Source organism: Seriola aureovittata, chromosome 14 (assembly GCF_021018895.1).
Source record: "Seriola aureovittata isolate HTS-2021-v1 ecotype China chromosome 14, ASM2101889v1, whole genome shotgun sequence".
NCBI classification, from domain to species: Eukaryota; Metazoa; Chordata; class Actinopteri; order Carangiformes; family Carangidae; genus Seriola; species Seriola aureovittata.
The window spans coordinates 5,379,318-5,394,504 of record NC_079377.1 but is presented as its reverse complement, the minus strand read 5'-3'; the positions used below and the strand labels follow the sequence as shown (position 1 = coordinate 5,394,504).

The window sequence follows — 15,187 nt, the reverse complement described above, 5'->3', positions numbered from 1 at the left end:
GAATTAATTTGTTTGTTATGTTTAATGTGACCTAGAGTCCTGACAGAGTGGAATATATTGTATTATACTGTATTGACATATTCAAACTTCATGTTTTGGCCAATCAATCATCTAAAATCCAAAGATCATTGGTTTAGAATTGATGAGTTGATTGATGTATCAGCACTAAGAGTTTCAGCTCTAGTGTCAATAAATAGAGCAAAATAGTGTATGAAACATAAACATACAAACAAACATAAAAAAGCGATGAATTACTCTCAATCATTCATTCATATATAAAAACAAACAAATAAACTGCCTTATTTTAAACACTGCTCATAAGCAGTGTCTGCCTTCCTGGAGGCAAACTGTCAGTTCTTTACAGGTAACTGAGAATAGCAGGGCTTGACCCATCACTGAAGGTGCTAATATCTCCTACAGCAGTAAATCCAGACCTCAGCAGGCCCTGCGTGTGAATGTCCTGCCCTGCTGTTCAGATATGAAGATCTTTCCTGCCTCTGCAGCTTCAGTCACACCTGATTTTTAGCTTCACTATCGACAGCTCAGCCACGACGGAGATGTTAGCCTGTCTTGGTGCAGCTGGATACTGGGAACAGAACATGCTGTCGTTAGCAGGGCTTTTAGGCTTTTAACCAGTATCCAATTTGCATGATACTAACCAACACAAATGTGTTTCAAGTATCGAGCCCATTCACAGTGAAAATGCTAACAAGTTAAGTATGCTCAAAAATGCCAGCAAGCATGCTAAAATTTGCTTAATTTTCGACTTTTGTGTTAATGGGCTCTACTGTCTCACAACACAGTGTTTGACAGTAATGGAGCAGCTAAAACGGTGAAAACATGGTGAACAGGGGCGTGAATAAAAAAGCAAAACAAAGAAATACTCTAAAGCTTTTAAAATTCAATTTCTAAAAGCTGTTTCTAATGTGTTTTTTTTTTTTTTTTTTAAATTAGCAGTAGCATTCAGAGTTGCTGCACAGTTTATACTTCGTGATGCCAAAGTACCACGTTTTAGTACTCATGTGGTTCTGTGAGGAAACACTTCCAAGATGCATGACGTCTTATGGGTTTTGAGAAAAGCAGCTCAGCACGCAGCTGTGGGCTGGCGAGCTTTATTTGTTGGGGTGAGAAACGGTTAAAGACTCTGGAGGCGGGAGCCAACATTATAAGCCCGGCGACGATGATAATACGTCTCATGAGAGCGTTTGACTTCCTCCCTCACACCTAAAGCCATTTAACTGTAGCTGCCGTCACTCACCATGCGGCGCTTAGCATCACATTTAACTGTTCAATATGTTTTAGCACAATTTAGTTTTTATCAATGCAGCAACTGATTCCCTCTGAAACGTTTTCTCTTTGACCTTTAGTCGAGTTGATGTTTGTGTGTGGGGTAATTTTTCATGATCTGAACTCCTATGGAGTGCTGTTTGCTCTTTAAGTATATAAATCAGCTTACTGACTTAAAAGCTTCATTTCAGCAGGATTTCTTGCTGATGCTTCAGGCCGTGATTTTTTTTATTTTTTTGAAATTTTTTTTCAGCAACATCAATTCATTGAGCTGTAATTAACACCAGCTTTCATTGTCCTTCCATGACATCGCTCCGAGGACAAATATAAACTTAATAATTCCCTGTAAATCTGTAACAGCTAAATTACGTGAAGCTGTTTACAATGTTGGAATGTGTTTGTCATGTTTCGTTTAACCCCCACAAGGCCCACTCTCTCACTGTTCTTTCTTTCTTTCCCTCTGCCTCATATGTTTTTCTTCCTCTATCTGTGTGCTGCTGTGATGGTATGGAAATGATGGTATGTTTTATTGCTCAGGTCTAATTGCAGTTTTCTCTCCAGTTCTTCCTCTATCCCTCCGTCTTGTCGTTTTTTTGACAACCTGGCCAAGCTACGAGCTGAAAAGTCATAACTGCCTGTATTTTGAAAGATCGATCATCACGATTTTTCTTCCACCACTTTTCGGTTTGGCAAGAACATTTCCTCAGAGATATTATAGTTATAGTATAGAACACGCCCATTTTTCCCGTTTTGTATTGAAAATTGTGACGTTCAAGTCAGTTAGTAATTTTAAATGCTGAAACAAACAGTTCCTCCAGGTTGATGACTTAGAAACCCTCTGTACAAAGTCAGTGTTGGAACAAACTGTTACTACGTCCTCTGACGCATCATTAGGACAATACTGTACTGCAGGAAGTCAGGCTGTATGTTGCTATCAGAAAGGTGAGAAAAGGGCAAGTAACAAAGAAAGGCAGAGTGATGATGACCCGAAATTTTAGAACTAAAGAACCTGACATGGCTTCACATGATGGAAGACCAGCACAGTCTCCAGACCTAAACCTGATGGAGCTGGTTTGGGATGAACTGGAAATAAGGTGAATGAAAAGCAACCTGCGGGTGCTACACATCTGTGGGAGCCTCTGCAGCTGTGTTTTGCCAAACTTTTCTGAACAATATTTGATTTCCATTGTGGAAAGAAGCCCACGAGTGTGTTCAGCTGCTGGATGAGTGGAAAATACTAGGATTTAAGGTTCCATGATTCCTTTTTTTTTTTTTATCAAACTCTATTATGTTTGTTCTATGCTTTAATTTCAGAAACACTGAGAAATTCCACTGTACATTTCAGTAACAACTAGAAAATGAGGGTGTTTTGACTTTTAGGTATGAATGTATGTGTGAATGGTTGTATATATGTAAGCCCTGTGATTGACTGGTGACCTATCCAGGCTGTTCACCGCCACTCGCCCGATGCCAGCCGGGATAGGCTCCAGCACACACAGGTATAGCTAATTGATATATGGCTAATCAATATATTTATATTTGATTGAGCATATAAACACGCTGCTTAATTCATTCCTCACAGTTTTGCTTTTGTTTTGCATGTTTCGGTCTTGAAAAGGCAAAGAAGCATCACCACCATCCAAACCCACCGCTTCAAGTTGTAATGAAATCCAAAGCTTGATGGGCTTGATGTGCCAAGTTTATTTTTGCTAAGCTTTGTATATGTTTAGACAATGATTTTTGTGGGAGAGGGTGTGAATGTGAGACTAAATGGTCCTATACGTATATGTGTGTGTGTGTGTGTGTGTGTGTTAGATCTGTGAAGAACCCTGCCTCTCACTCTAATGTGAGCTGGAAAAGGCTCCAGAACCTGTAAAGGATAACTCCGGCCCGTACCTTGAGCCACGTGGTTGTTTTCTTCCGGTCCAGTATGCAGTATCCGGTTCCACAGCCCAAATCCGGCATGATTGTCAGATGCTACATCCACATTTGGACCACTTCTGGCACACACACACACACACACACACAGAAAATCTTGCAGCTTGAATCTGCCAAGATGTGGAAATATATGGGCCAGACTTGGGCCGAGGACCCAGGCCTATGTTGGGCCAGAAGTTTCATTTTGCTGTCTGGGGATGGATGGATGGATGGATGGATGGATGGATGGATGGATGGATGGATGCTAAATTAAAGATGTGGGCACTTAGCAAAGAAATGCAAACCAAATTTAAGAATATATACACAAAGTAATCCAAGGAAAGACCAAGTGAATTCTGGGAAATGGCACAACAACATCAGAGCAATAACTACGTATACCTCTAAAAATAAAGAGACCAGTGTCTTTACCACAGACTCTCTTGCTGTACAACTCCCCAGTGTCCTGTTCCCCTAAACTTCTAATTTCAGCTCAGGCCACTACTTTACAACTGTGCTTAGAAATGCTCAGCTGAAGGTCACGACCCCTCGCAGGCCCCGACAGGCTAATCAGCCTTTGGATAAACACGGAGAGAGAATATCCCACTTGGCTACTCACCGAGACAATGATGGAGTCAGACAGCGTGTATGTGGATCACTCTCGCAGACACAAACTCACACTGAGCTGCTGGGGTTATGGAGATAAGGTGCGCTTTATTTAGCAGCGTCAACATGACGGAGGCTAAATCGTGACGTCACTGTGGGCTCTACACCTGCCTGTGGCACGGGGGGGGGGCGGCAGTCAAGCGCATGAGAAGTGAGCGTGCTGATTTTACAATAGCTTGTTTTGTCTCATAATACAAGCTAACAGATACAGTGATAAAGTATTCAAAAAGTTGTCTGTGCTCTGAGAGTTTGACGCTGTAGCTGTCACAGCTTGTGCTGTAAGAGCAGAAGAAGTTGGTGTTGTAGACTCGGTTGAATATATTACAAAGCAAATCGACTGTGATGTTGATAAGGGCTTAATGAGCCTCTGTTAACAATGTGTCTTTTAGAGCCACAAAAAGCGACTTAACTTTGTTTGCTTTTCCTCTTTTTTTCTTCTCTCTTTGCCTGGCACCTATCCATTTTTGTTTTGCTTTTTATATTGGCAGACTAGGAGGCTTATGCTATTGTTGCATTCAATCGCTCCGGCTAAGAGTGTCAGCTAAATGCCTGAAATGCAAAATGTAAATGCCCCCCCCCCCCTCCCTATATTGTCTCGACAGGGTTGTTACTCTTTTATGCTGATTTGGACAGCGCTCTAACTTAAAGACATTTCCTTGACGTTCATTTGTATTTCGCTTGTATATCTCGTCGGCGCACTATGCTCAGCCTTTGCATATGGAGCGCTCATCATCTTTGTCTTTGGGTGGATTGTTGGAAACGCTGTCACTGTGCCGGCGTAGCTCTTGCTCACTGATTATTTTCATGATGCTGTATTGATGATGGCTTTTGTCTCATGCCCAGTTCTGCTCTCTCTCTCTCTCTCTCTCTCTTTTCTCTGCCTCAGGATCTGAAGAAGGTGCTGTCTTTCCCCCCATACCCTGGGGAGTTTTTGCACCCGGTCGTGTATGCCTGCACGGCGGTCATGTTGCTCTGCCTCTTCGCCTCCATCATCACGTACATAGTGCACCACAGGTAAGAGGAAATCACCACTTTGATTCTTTACATTTAAACCTATTGAGCATTAATTTGAAATCCCAGCCCTCAACTTCGTTTCTCCATATGGACACTCGGGCAGACGCTCATGTAATCTCTTCATTTCTCACCTTTTTTACCTTTATGGTTTACAATCTGTTTTTGACTTCTCTGTCACAGATCCTAGGCTGACTGTGATGTGAGTCAGATGCTTTAGGCTGGCGTAAAGCACTGCAGCCTGTCTGACTAAGAGGATCTAAAACACACAGACAGATGCGTGCGTGCGTGCGTGCGTGCGTGCGTGTGTGTGTGTGTTTCAGACCGTCAGAGCAGAAATATATGCTTCAAATGGATTTCTGAGGGGTACTTAGGCCACCTTTGTTCCTTTCATCCCATATGGAGATGAGGACATTGAATGCACCGTGTGACTCTTGTGGTTTTGCACTGTGGCATTTGTCTGCTCCACTTAGGTTCATCTGCTGTAGATGCTGTTATTAAAGCAGGAGGGAGACAGGCGTAGAGTGGCGTATTATTTCAGCGCGCCAATTCATCATCTGTTGTTCTGGTAGACCATTAGTCACTTTATCATGTCCGTGGCATTAATGTGGTATTATTGTAATAGCTCTCCATCCATTTTAATACAAACGAAAACAGGAAATGTCTCAAACGTCACATTCTCATTGAAATATTGAAGATTCACAGATTTTTTTTTTCAGACCGAAATCTTTGGTTTTATTTATGTTTTTTTTGTCCTTAAATCTGACTAAAGCGCAAAATTTTTGAAACCGTATGAGCAGCATTTGCAGTTTGCATCCATCTGTGACACCAGGGATGAAGACTGGGTGCATCCCTCTGCAGTCAAACAGCAACGACAGCATCTGGATCCTCAAACAGCAACGCCGCTTTCTGTCGTCTAGCCTTGCAGCACTGAATGATGGAAAAACTGAAAGCTGAGCTGGAGGCAGGAGCAATTTCAAATTTGAGTTGAGATTTTTGATACAACTGAAATGTCAACAGTTTCCAAGCACCTGGCCATTTTAAAACTCAGCTGAACTCAAAATTGAAACTGAATGTAAAAAAACAATGTGCAGCCATTATTCACAGTTTAAAGACATATTAATTAGGAATAGTAATAAGATAAAACAGAGAGCGTGTTTTTAAAATGCATTCATGAAGAAAATATTTTAAGAAAATCTTTTAAAATTAATCTTTAACTAAATAGTATAGGTGATAAACTGTAGTTGTTGTAAAGTAACACAGTTATGAGTGTTGATTTGTAGTTGACACATGACAGACTAGACTGTCAAACATACATATACAACTGAGGAACAGGACGATCCGTGTTGCAATACAAGATCCAGCGTCTTAAGATCTACATTTCATCTTAACTTTACCTTACAACCCCATAACAAGTTATACTGGAGACACATTTCTGCTGTAAATTATTATTTAATCATATGATCATGCGGTGAGGCCCTCTTGCAAATCTGTTAATATTACTTTCAGAGCAGACATGATGAGTATGTTTACATACACATTACTGTCCATGTTTTGAGTATTACCCACAGAGTGTATATATAGATGGACGTAGCCTCTGTGACATCACCCTTAGGTTTCTGAAGAGCAGCTTTGAAGCTCTCAGTGAGCTGCTCCAGGGTCACTATCTTGCCAGTGCGTGACTCCACCTAACTCCTGGTTAATCCGAAATTGGGCAAAGTGGTGGGGCGTGTGTGGAGCCGAGACTTCGGTGCATGCCGGTTTGTGGCGAGCATACGCTCATCCGCCTGTCACTCAAAGCGACACGCCCTCAATTATACATAAATTTACTGTTATCGTACGTTTGCCACGAAGGGGAGAAATTAGCTATAGAGACTAAAACCGTGTTTTGTACCAGGCTGTAAACACGTTCATTTCTGCTGTAAAGTACATTTGAACATGGGAGTCTCTGGGGATTGACTCACTGTTGGAGCCAGACTCAAGCAGCCATTCAAACAATTGCAGTTTTTGGCAGTTCCATGTTGGCTTTCATTTTTCTGCCCCAGAGGTTGCCGCTTGGTCGTACCCTGATTTTGATCATATTTGGGATCCGGTGTTTATATAAACAAGAGAGACATGGTTACTCATATCCCTGTCTACATAATTGTAACAGTATCCAGGTTTATGATCCTCTCTAAGTTGGATTTAGCCTCTGCAGCTTATCGCCTACAAAAACCACAATAAAATTTATGATCTGCATTAAGCCACGTATAACCTTTATTTCACTGTTACATCACTCACCTTCATAGTTGTTGTTTAACTGGTGGACCACGCCATGACTTGAGTTGTTGCCTGTGAGAATGGCAGAGAATGTGATCTGACACCTGGAGAGTGTTGACATGCAACAGTATCCTGATCAGAGCGCTCCAGCCAGCGTATACAGGTTTCTTATAACCTGATTGTAAGCAGGATGCTTTTAAACACATGCTGACACACTTATTCATCACCGAGCGCTTTTCAGAGCAAAAAGACATTAATTCCAGTCCAAACTAAGAGCGAGAACAAGCCCATGTTTAAGATATGAAGCTGAGGCTTTTGTGGTGCCTGTCACTCACAGGGGGAGGGTTCGAGGGTTTTTCTTTGCACGGCGCTCACATTAACAAACTCCAGCACATCCTCCTCTTCCACACCTCCCTCTAGGCACTCCCCAGCTCTAAAACACATCTCTGTTTAGTAACACTTGAGTTGTGTAGTATCACTCCAGATGACTGACAGTATCCAAGCCGTGAACTGTGTGTTAAATGTGCAGATTGCGAGGGAGGCTGTTCAAGGACAGGCACAGCAGATAGCGCATGTTTGAATTTGTTTCTTTCTCACTTCAGCTCGCTAACACACACACACACACACACACGCATAAATTTATGCATACAGTATATGCCTTTGGTTCTTTCTCTGCCAGTAAGCTAAGCCAAGATAGGCTGTGATTATTGGTGCAGTGGTGATGCATGATGTATGAGCCAACTAAAGAACATAGTGGGTATCATGTCTTTGAAACCAAAATCCTTTGAACCCTCTTGGTGCAATTTGCGTCAAACGTTTTCTCAGTCATGACTCAGTCAAAATGGGAAACACTGATGTCATACACATACTGCTGGATTCAGAGGAGCTCACTCTTTCCAATCATAGATGTTCGACAACGATAAACAGCCATAAACCCACTTAGACTCCATATTAAAGGACAGTCCTTGACTTCAGATTACCTCACACTTATCAGCTTGAATGACTGCTATCTGTATAAAAAAGTAATGCGGCTGGTTGTCGTCCCGTTGTTATGGTGATAGAAGTTGTCAGCAGCTTATACAGCATGACTTTTCATGGTGTTAATTTACCACAAATGTAAAGACATACTGTATAGGCTGATAAACAGGGGCTCAGGTGTAGCCCTCTCCATGGCAGCCAAAGCATGATGGGAATCTTGATAGGAAATTCTTCAATTACTTGTAATGGATCCAATAAAAAGGAAAAAAAACAACCTTTTTTTTTTTAAATTTGACTCAAATAAGGAATCGAGCATCATAAGCCTGTAATTAAACAGGCAGCGTGTTTTGGTTGATAATGGCTACCAACAAAATAGTCGACATAAGAACACAGCAAGTAAAGACAATAGATACTGTAGAGCTGGGGGATAATTCAGTTATATCATCTCTCAGCTTTGGTTCAGTCTCACAGCTCAGCACCAAATGTCACACAGATTAGCTGCAACAGAAACCAGTTATCTTTGTCAGGAGTTGGTGGAGAACAAAACAGAACTCAAAAGATTGGACTTTCTTCCTACATGACTCAAAATGGATTCTGATGTTACCACTGCATATATAAATAGGCAGCAGTTTACTAAAAATTTTCATAGCAACTTTATAATAGCTGATACTATATTGTGTTTTTTAGCTTGTTGTCGTCCCCTGTTCACTACACATCAGGAAACTCTTTTCATATGATGTGACTGATTTCAACCATAGAGCTCAGCCCTACTGTAATGTTACTCCCTGTTCTCTCTCATCATTAGCATACAGCTACTTCCATTTGTCCATGTAAAACTGCTGCGGCGGGTGCTGCTACCTCTGGCTGATGGGACTCTCAGCGTGTTTGGAACGGGTCTTTCACCAGTGAAATTACTTGGCTAAAATTAAACACTGTATAATGTGTAATATTATACTGTCCATAGCTTTATTGTCCCCTACAGTTGGCTCAGCAGCGGGTGCAGGGTGAGAGAGCAGATGCAGAGAGAGGACAGTTTTATTCCCCCCATACCCTTTGGGAGATGGGGATATGGAGGGTTGCCAGGTTAATGTACTTGACCCAATGAAAGCCCAGAGCAGAGCCTATGAAAACCCCCTTCCAGGGAGGCCAGGAGCTGGCCTGATTTATGGCCTCTTTGCTGGATGGAGTTCAGTACCTGGACCGCGGCAGAGGCATCGACAACAGCAGCTTTAACTCTCCCTCCCCTCACGCAGAGCAGTGAAGCCCAGCCCCAGACACGCCTCATAGCTCACTGCTGAGCCACTGCTTCATCTACAGTTGGCTCACGTGCAGCCGGGGCTCCGCTCCTCCATTTTGGGGAGTGGAGATTTCCAGCAAAGGGTTATATAATTTCAAATGGTGACAGTGACTGTACAGATTAAACAGATGGATCTGACACGAGGAAGTGATTAAAAGAATCGATGGCCTGTTAATTCACACAGTAAGACATCTATGTTGGTATTGTTTGACCTATTTATTATATCTTCTAACACAGCTGGATGGAAAGTGGTAATGTGGGTTAAGTGCCCTGCCCAAGGCTGCATAACCCCCTGGCTGACACTATATTTCACAAAGTGTATACAATTGCATTGTTTTACATTGTGAAAACTTCATTTGGCCCAGTCATGTGGAAGCAGTGTCTTTTTATTTCACCATCAAACCAGCAGTGATTCCCGGTTGTGTGCATATACCACTGCATGTACTGTATGTGTGAAAGTGGGTTAAAGAGCTGTGTAGGAAGACAGCACAGTGAATAACACAGTGAGCTCTTACTAGAATCTGTGAATAGCTCTTTGCCTGAGGTCCATCATTCTGAAATAAAGATTATACAGTTTGTTGGAAGTGTTACCATTTTGTCAACTGAGGATTATTCTTTTCCTTTTTCTTAAAACTGATTCTCTGGATTTTTTTTTTTTTTATAATTTTCTTTTCTTTCTCTGAAGATTTGAAATTAGTTTTCTATAACCATTATTCCTCTGTCACTGAATGGCGTAGACCTTCTCTGAATTTTCTTTCCTATCTCATTTCATAAAGAAATCTTGTGAGGAAATCATTTGTTTTTCCACACAGTAGCTGTACAAACAGAAACAAAATGAAAGACAGTTCTTATTCATTTTAGCAAATAGCAGTCATATAGTAAATACAAAAAACCGTTCATGTTCACATTTTGACCTTTTTACTGAGTCTATGAGCTGTTTCATAAAAATCAAGCTAGATACATGGAAAAAAGTAAAACAGTGTTGTTGTTCATTCAATTATTTTGCAAGTCCAAGAGTCTACAACAATCTGTTTATTCTTGTAGTAACACCAAGATGTTGCCTTTTGCAGGAGTTTATAATGTAGCGTCCGATGGGTGTAAGTCTGATGTACCGTGTGTTTGTGCTTTGTTAATGGTGTGATGTGCCACAGTGCCATTACTGCGAGACAGTTAATCATTAGGAGTGAATGTGGTTAGACCATGAGTGAATTTGTGTGCTTGGTTGATGTTGACTGACCTTGTTGTTGATGATGATGATGCTCCCCAGTTTAGGCTCAATGAATTGATGGCAAAAATCCTGCTTCTCCCTGTCTCAATGCGCGAGTGTCCTCAGCCAGACACATATGCTGTATCACTCGCAATGAGCTTGCAAAGCTTGTTATGTGAAAACAATACCATATACAATTGTGTTAAAAATTAAATGGGAAAAGGCCCATTACAGTTATTAATGCACTTTACCCTCACTCTGTAAAATGGTGCCTTGACTTAAAAAAAAAAATCAGTCTGAGTTGGTTATGTTCACTCAACTTGAAAATATTGAGTGTGACTCATTACCTTACTTTTTAAAGTTGAACCAAGGTTACATTTTTTCAATGTACTTTAAAATATTCAGTTAATCAGCACCTGCATTGGCAGTGGAGGATGTAATGGCTTGTTTGTACTACTCAGAGTCTATGAGCAGCATTTCCGGGGCTCTCCTGTGGTTGTTAATTTATATGGCCGTAACAAGGTAAAAGAAAAGGGCGCTTTATGCGGACCTTGTAAAAAGACCGGCTTAAATCATAAGTGATGGGTAATATACCTTGAAAACTGAATCTCAATGAGATTTTACTTTATGGTATGTACTTGCTAATTTTTTGGTTCTTGGTCTTTTATGGCAGCGCAATCCGCATCAGTCGGAAGGGATGGCATATGCTTCTCAACTTCTGTTTCCACACGGCTCTGACCTTCGCTGTGTTTGCCGGCGGCATCAATCGAATCAAATACCCCATCATCTGTCAAACAGTAAGTACATTCCCTTTTCATTCGTCCCGCTCTCAAAGCTGTTCAGAAAATTGATTATGAATGTCTATTCAGGTGATGGCAACCAGGGCGCTGAGTGTAGTATGTGGATGTAGAGTACCTTCATGCTTCAGCGGCATGTATGGCCTGGTCACTCTTTTACTCAAGTGTTGGCACAATGAGCTCTGATGATTCAGGCTTTCTCATCATGAATGCATGCACTCTGTCTCCCTCTCTCTCGTCTGACTGTGCTCTCTTTTGTTGCCTAAGGTTAGTGGTGGGCGTTATGGCCCAAATTTTACATCAGTTTATATCATGGAAAGTGGCAGTATATACATTTATTTCTTGTCGTTTATTATGTTGCAAATTGTTTTTTTTTTTTTTATGCCTGAAATTTCAACTTTGGAGTTAATGTATTTACAATTCATTAACTGGAAGCAACACAAATATTATGACATTTTTATTTGGAACAGCCATGCACACTTTTTTATTGAAGAGAAACAAAAGGCCTCCAGTTGTATCACACATGCAGAGGTTTTGTCTCAACAAAGGCCTGGTGGTGTTCTCACCCCTGGCAAAATGAGTTTTCTCAACAAAACATGTCCACGGTTGTGCATGCACCTAGTGGCACATCTCAGCAATTATTGGATAGATTAACATGACATTCATGGTCCCCACAGGATGCTTCCCACTGTTCTTGGTGACAACCTGGTTTTTCCTCTAGTGCTGCCAGCATGTCAGAGTTTTCACTGTGAAATATCTCAATATAGGGATTTGTTGCAGATATTCATGGTTCCCAGAGGATGTATCGCCTAAGTGATCACCAAGGTGATACATCCTCTGCATCATTCTATATTTATTGGATGGATTACCATTGGATTGTAATAATTTGGTGATCACCTGACTTAATCTAGTGCCAGTATCAGGTCAAAATTTATTTGGCTTATGACTAAACACTTGGAAAACTAATAGCCTTCCCATCAGCCCCAGCTTCACTTTGTGTTTGATGGCTAATAAGCAGGTTTTAGCATGCGAAAATGCTAAACTAAGGTGTTGAACATGTTAAACTCTATACCTGCTAAACATCAGCATATTAGCATTCTGATATTAATATTTAGCCCAGTGCAGCCTGCAGGAGCTATTACCACTGACTCTTAGTCTCTAGACTATATTGTCTGCAGGTTCATTCTGTTGTTCATATGTGGTTGGAGATTAGTTTTACTTTGATTTTCCACCAAGCCTCACCTCTCTTGCTTAAATAGAGGCATTTATATTGTTGCAGCTGGTCAAGTCGTCCTCCCCCCTTTTTCAGCCATTTTGTCCATAATGAGTAATTGTCAACATTTAGTCTGCAAGATATACTGTAACTAGATAAAGGAAAAAGAGGGTTGTCTGAAGTCTCTCTGGATCACCATAATTGCTACTGACACACATTACCATCTACCACTGGCTCTGATGATGGATATTGGGAAGCCAGCCCCGTCATGTGATGCGAGCAGAGTGCTTTGTCGCTGCAGTTGGATTTTTTCTTCCCCTTTGCAATCAGTATGTGGTCACAAGGGTGGTGCCTCCGTCTCTGCAGCCCACAGTTATGAATGAGAGAGCGAGACACGTGGAGGGACGTGGAGATTTGGGATGTCAGGATAGATTTGGAAGCAGGTCAGGGAAATGTTTCACTGCCTGTTGGCACCTCACTATTCTTAGGTTTTTATACAAAAAGAGGATGATGTGAAATTACACTGTATATAATAAATACTGGACTGATATAATATTGTAAAGGAAGTGGAAATACAAAGGGGAACCACTCTGAAGGGACAAGTAAGAGATGGCACAGATGTTTGAGGCAGTTCAGATCTGTGTCAAGGTAACAATCCGTATAAAGGACAGAGAAATTGAGGATGAAAGAGTAACATGTTTCTTCTTTTACTTTTTCACATGGCTGGAAAGCCGCATGCTCCTGGTGGAATCTGGTTCCCAATGATTGATAGCTGGACCTCCACTGTCAGCTCACCTCAGCAGGGGGTGGGCCGCTTTACTGTATGTAGTCACAAAGACACTGATATACACTTCTTTTATACTTTTCACTCAAGGTTTCGTCTGCCTTCACTCACTCCATGTTTGTATCAGCGGGCATTGTTCGCTCCCTTTATTGTGAGCTGCAGCATGTTTGGGACTCAGCCGCCTCTTCTGCTGTCACATGCACTTTAGGCGGCCCCTTATTCCATAGTGTAAAGACTCCACCTCCACCAGGCTGAAATGCAGAGCATCATATTTCATGCCAGCCGGCTTTGCCTGAGCTTCCTGGCAGGAGGCTGGGTGACAGCGAAGTCTGTGAGAAGTCACCGACTCCGCCGTCACGGCCGTCAACTTCTCCGCCGCAACTGTGACTGACACAAAGCGGCTGGTGTTTGTCCTAAAATGCAGCATCTGCCGTTTAACATCGCATTAATAACTTTACCATATATATTAATAATTATACTCTTCACTCTGCTGACAGACATATGGGGATGAACTTCACTGTTTAAATGCTCCTCATCACTGCAAGATCCATAGCTATCCACAATATGCAGTTTTAATAGTGTATTGATACCATTTTCTCATGAGGCAACCGCTGTCTACTTTGTTGAGGGTTAATAAGTCGGCGCTGGAGCCTGACCAATAAATTGACGGTCCTGTATTAACAGATGATTATTTTATCACAATGTCTTACATGTCAGCCGAGATGAAACTGAATATGAGGGCAGGATATAGTTCAATGAGAAAGGTGTGTGTCTTTGTGAACACAGAGCGATATGGAGCTATGGAGAGATATGGAAATGTAGAGGACAGTCGGCCTCCAGACCTCTCTCACCCACGTTATCAGACCGACAGGCAGAGGCCAAGGCACAAGTGAATAAAATGAACCTCAGCCATGTTCTTTGGAAATGTAAACAAAGTTTTTGCGAAACTAAAATCAAGCATTCCCCTCCGACCCATGATATTGCTCTGCTAGCCGCTACAACCCACAAGCTAACTGCCAGAGAGGTTTTAAATGATGCAATGAATTAGCTAATCTCCGTAGTTCACATTTGATCGGATGCATTTGTGTACAAGTATACACGCTAGAGTGCAGGATGAGTCATGAATAATATTTGAATGTTTATAAGAGATCAAACCAGAGTGATTTTGACATATAAAAAAAATTGTTTGTGATATTTATTTGTCATATACAAGAGATAAGTGAACAGTTAACAAACTTGTACTGTGTATGTTTCTTATTTCACTGTGTCTTTAATGCTTCGTAGACCAGTGCAAAGAAATGATTAAAAACTACTTCTGGGTTGCTGTTATGCCATTAATGTATCCTCATTATTTACTATTCCTTTAATACATTTTACTTGCTTATTAAAACAAGACAAACCCATTTTATTAACTGACTAACATTTATAACTGAGATTGGAAAGTAAGTCATTGACAAAATAGGAAGTTGTTTCTAAATGATTCTTCCACCACAATAATACATCAAATGCAGTTGTTCATTTTAATCCCTTTTTAATCGATGGACTTCGCTGTGGATATTCTCTCTTTCTGAGGATAAATGGTCAAACTGCTCATTGAAATTTAATGAATTCAACATTCACTTATAATATGGCAACCCAAAATTTGTTCTTTTTTATTTGCTTCCTACTGATCTATAAAGAACGAATAAGTGACAATTTATTTGTTTAATATATTTATTTATTAAGTTAATTAATTACAGCTTATAACCACTTCATAAAGTATGCCTTATTATAA

The 15,187-nt window shown here is 41.0% G+C and overlaps 1 protein-coding gene across 3 annotated transcripts in view; it reads left to right on the top strand.

Annotated features, from left to right (window-relative positions):
* The window catches only part of LOC130181290 (adhesion G protein-coupled receptor A1), a 171,668-nt gene that overhangs the window by 138,098 nt on the left and 18,383 nt on the right, over positions 1 to 15,187 (top strand). For all 3 annotated transcript variants that reach the window (XM_056395349.1, XM_056395350.1, XM_056395351.1), the window contains 2 exons: positions 4,754 to 4,881; positions 11,293 to 11,416. In XM_056395349.1, the coding sequence (XP_056251324.1) occupies positions 4,754 to 4,881; positions 11,293 to 11,416 (252 nt within the window). The remainder of the gene's footprint in view (positions 1 to 4,753; positions 4,882 to 11,292; positions 11,417 to 15,187) is intronic.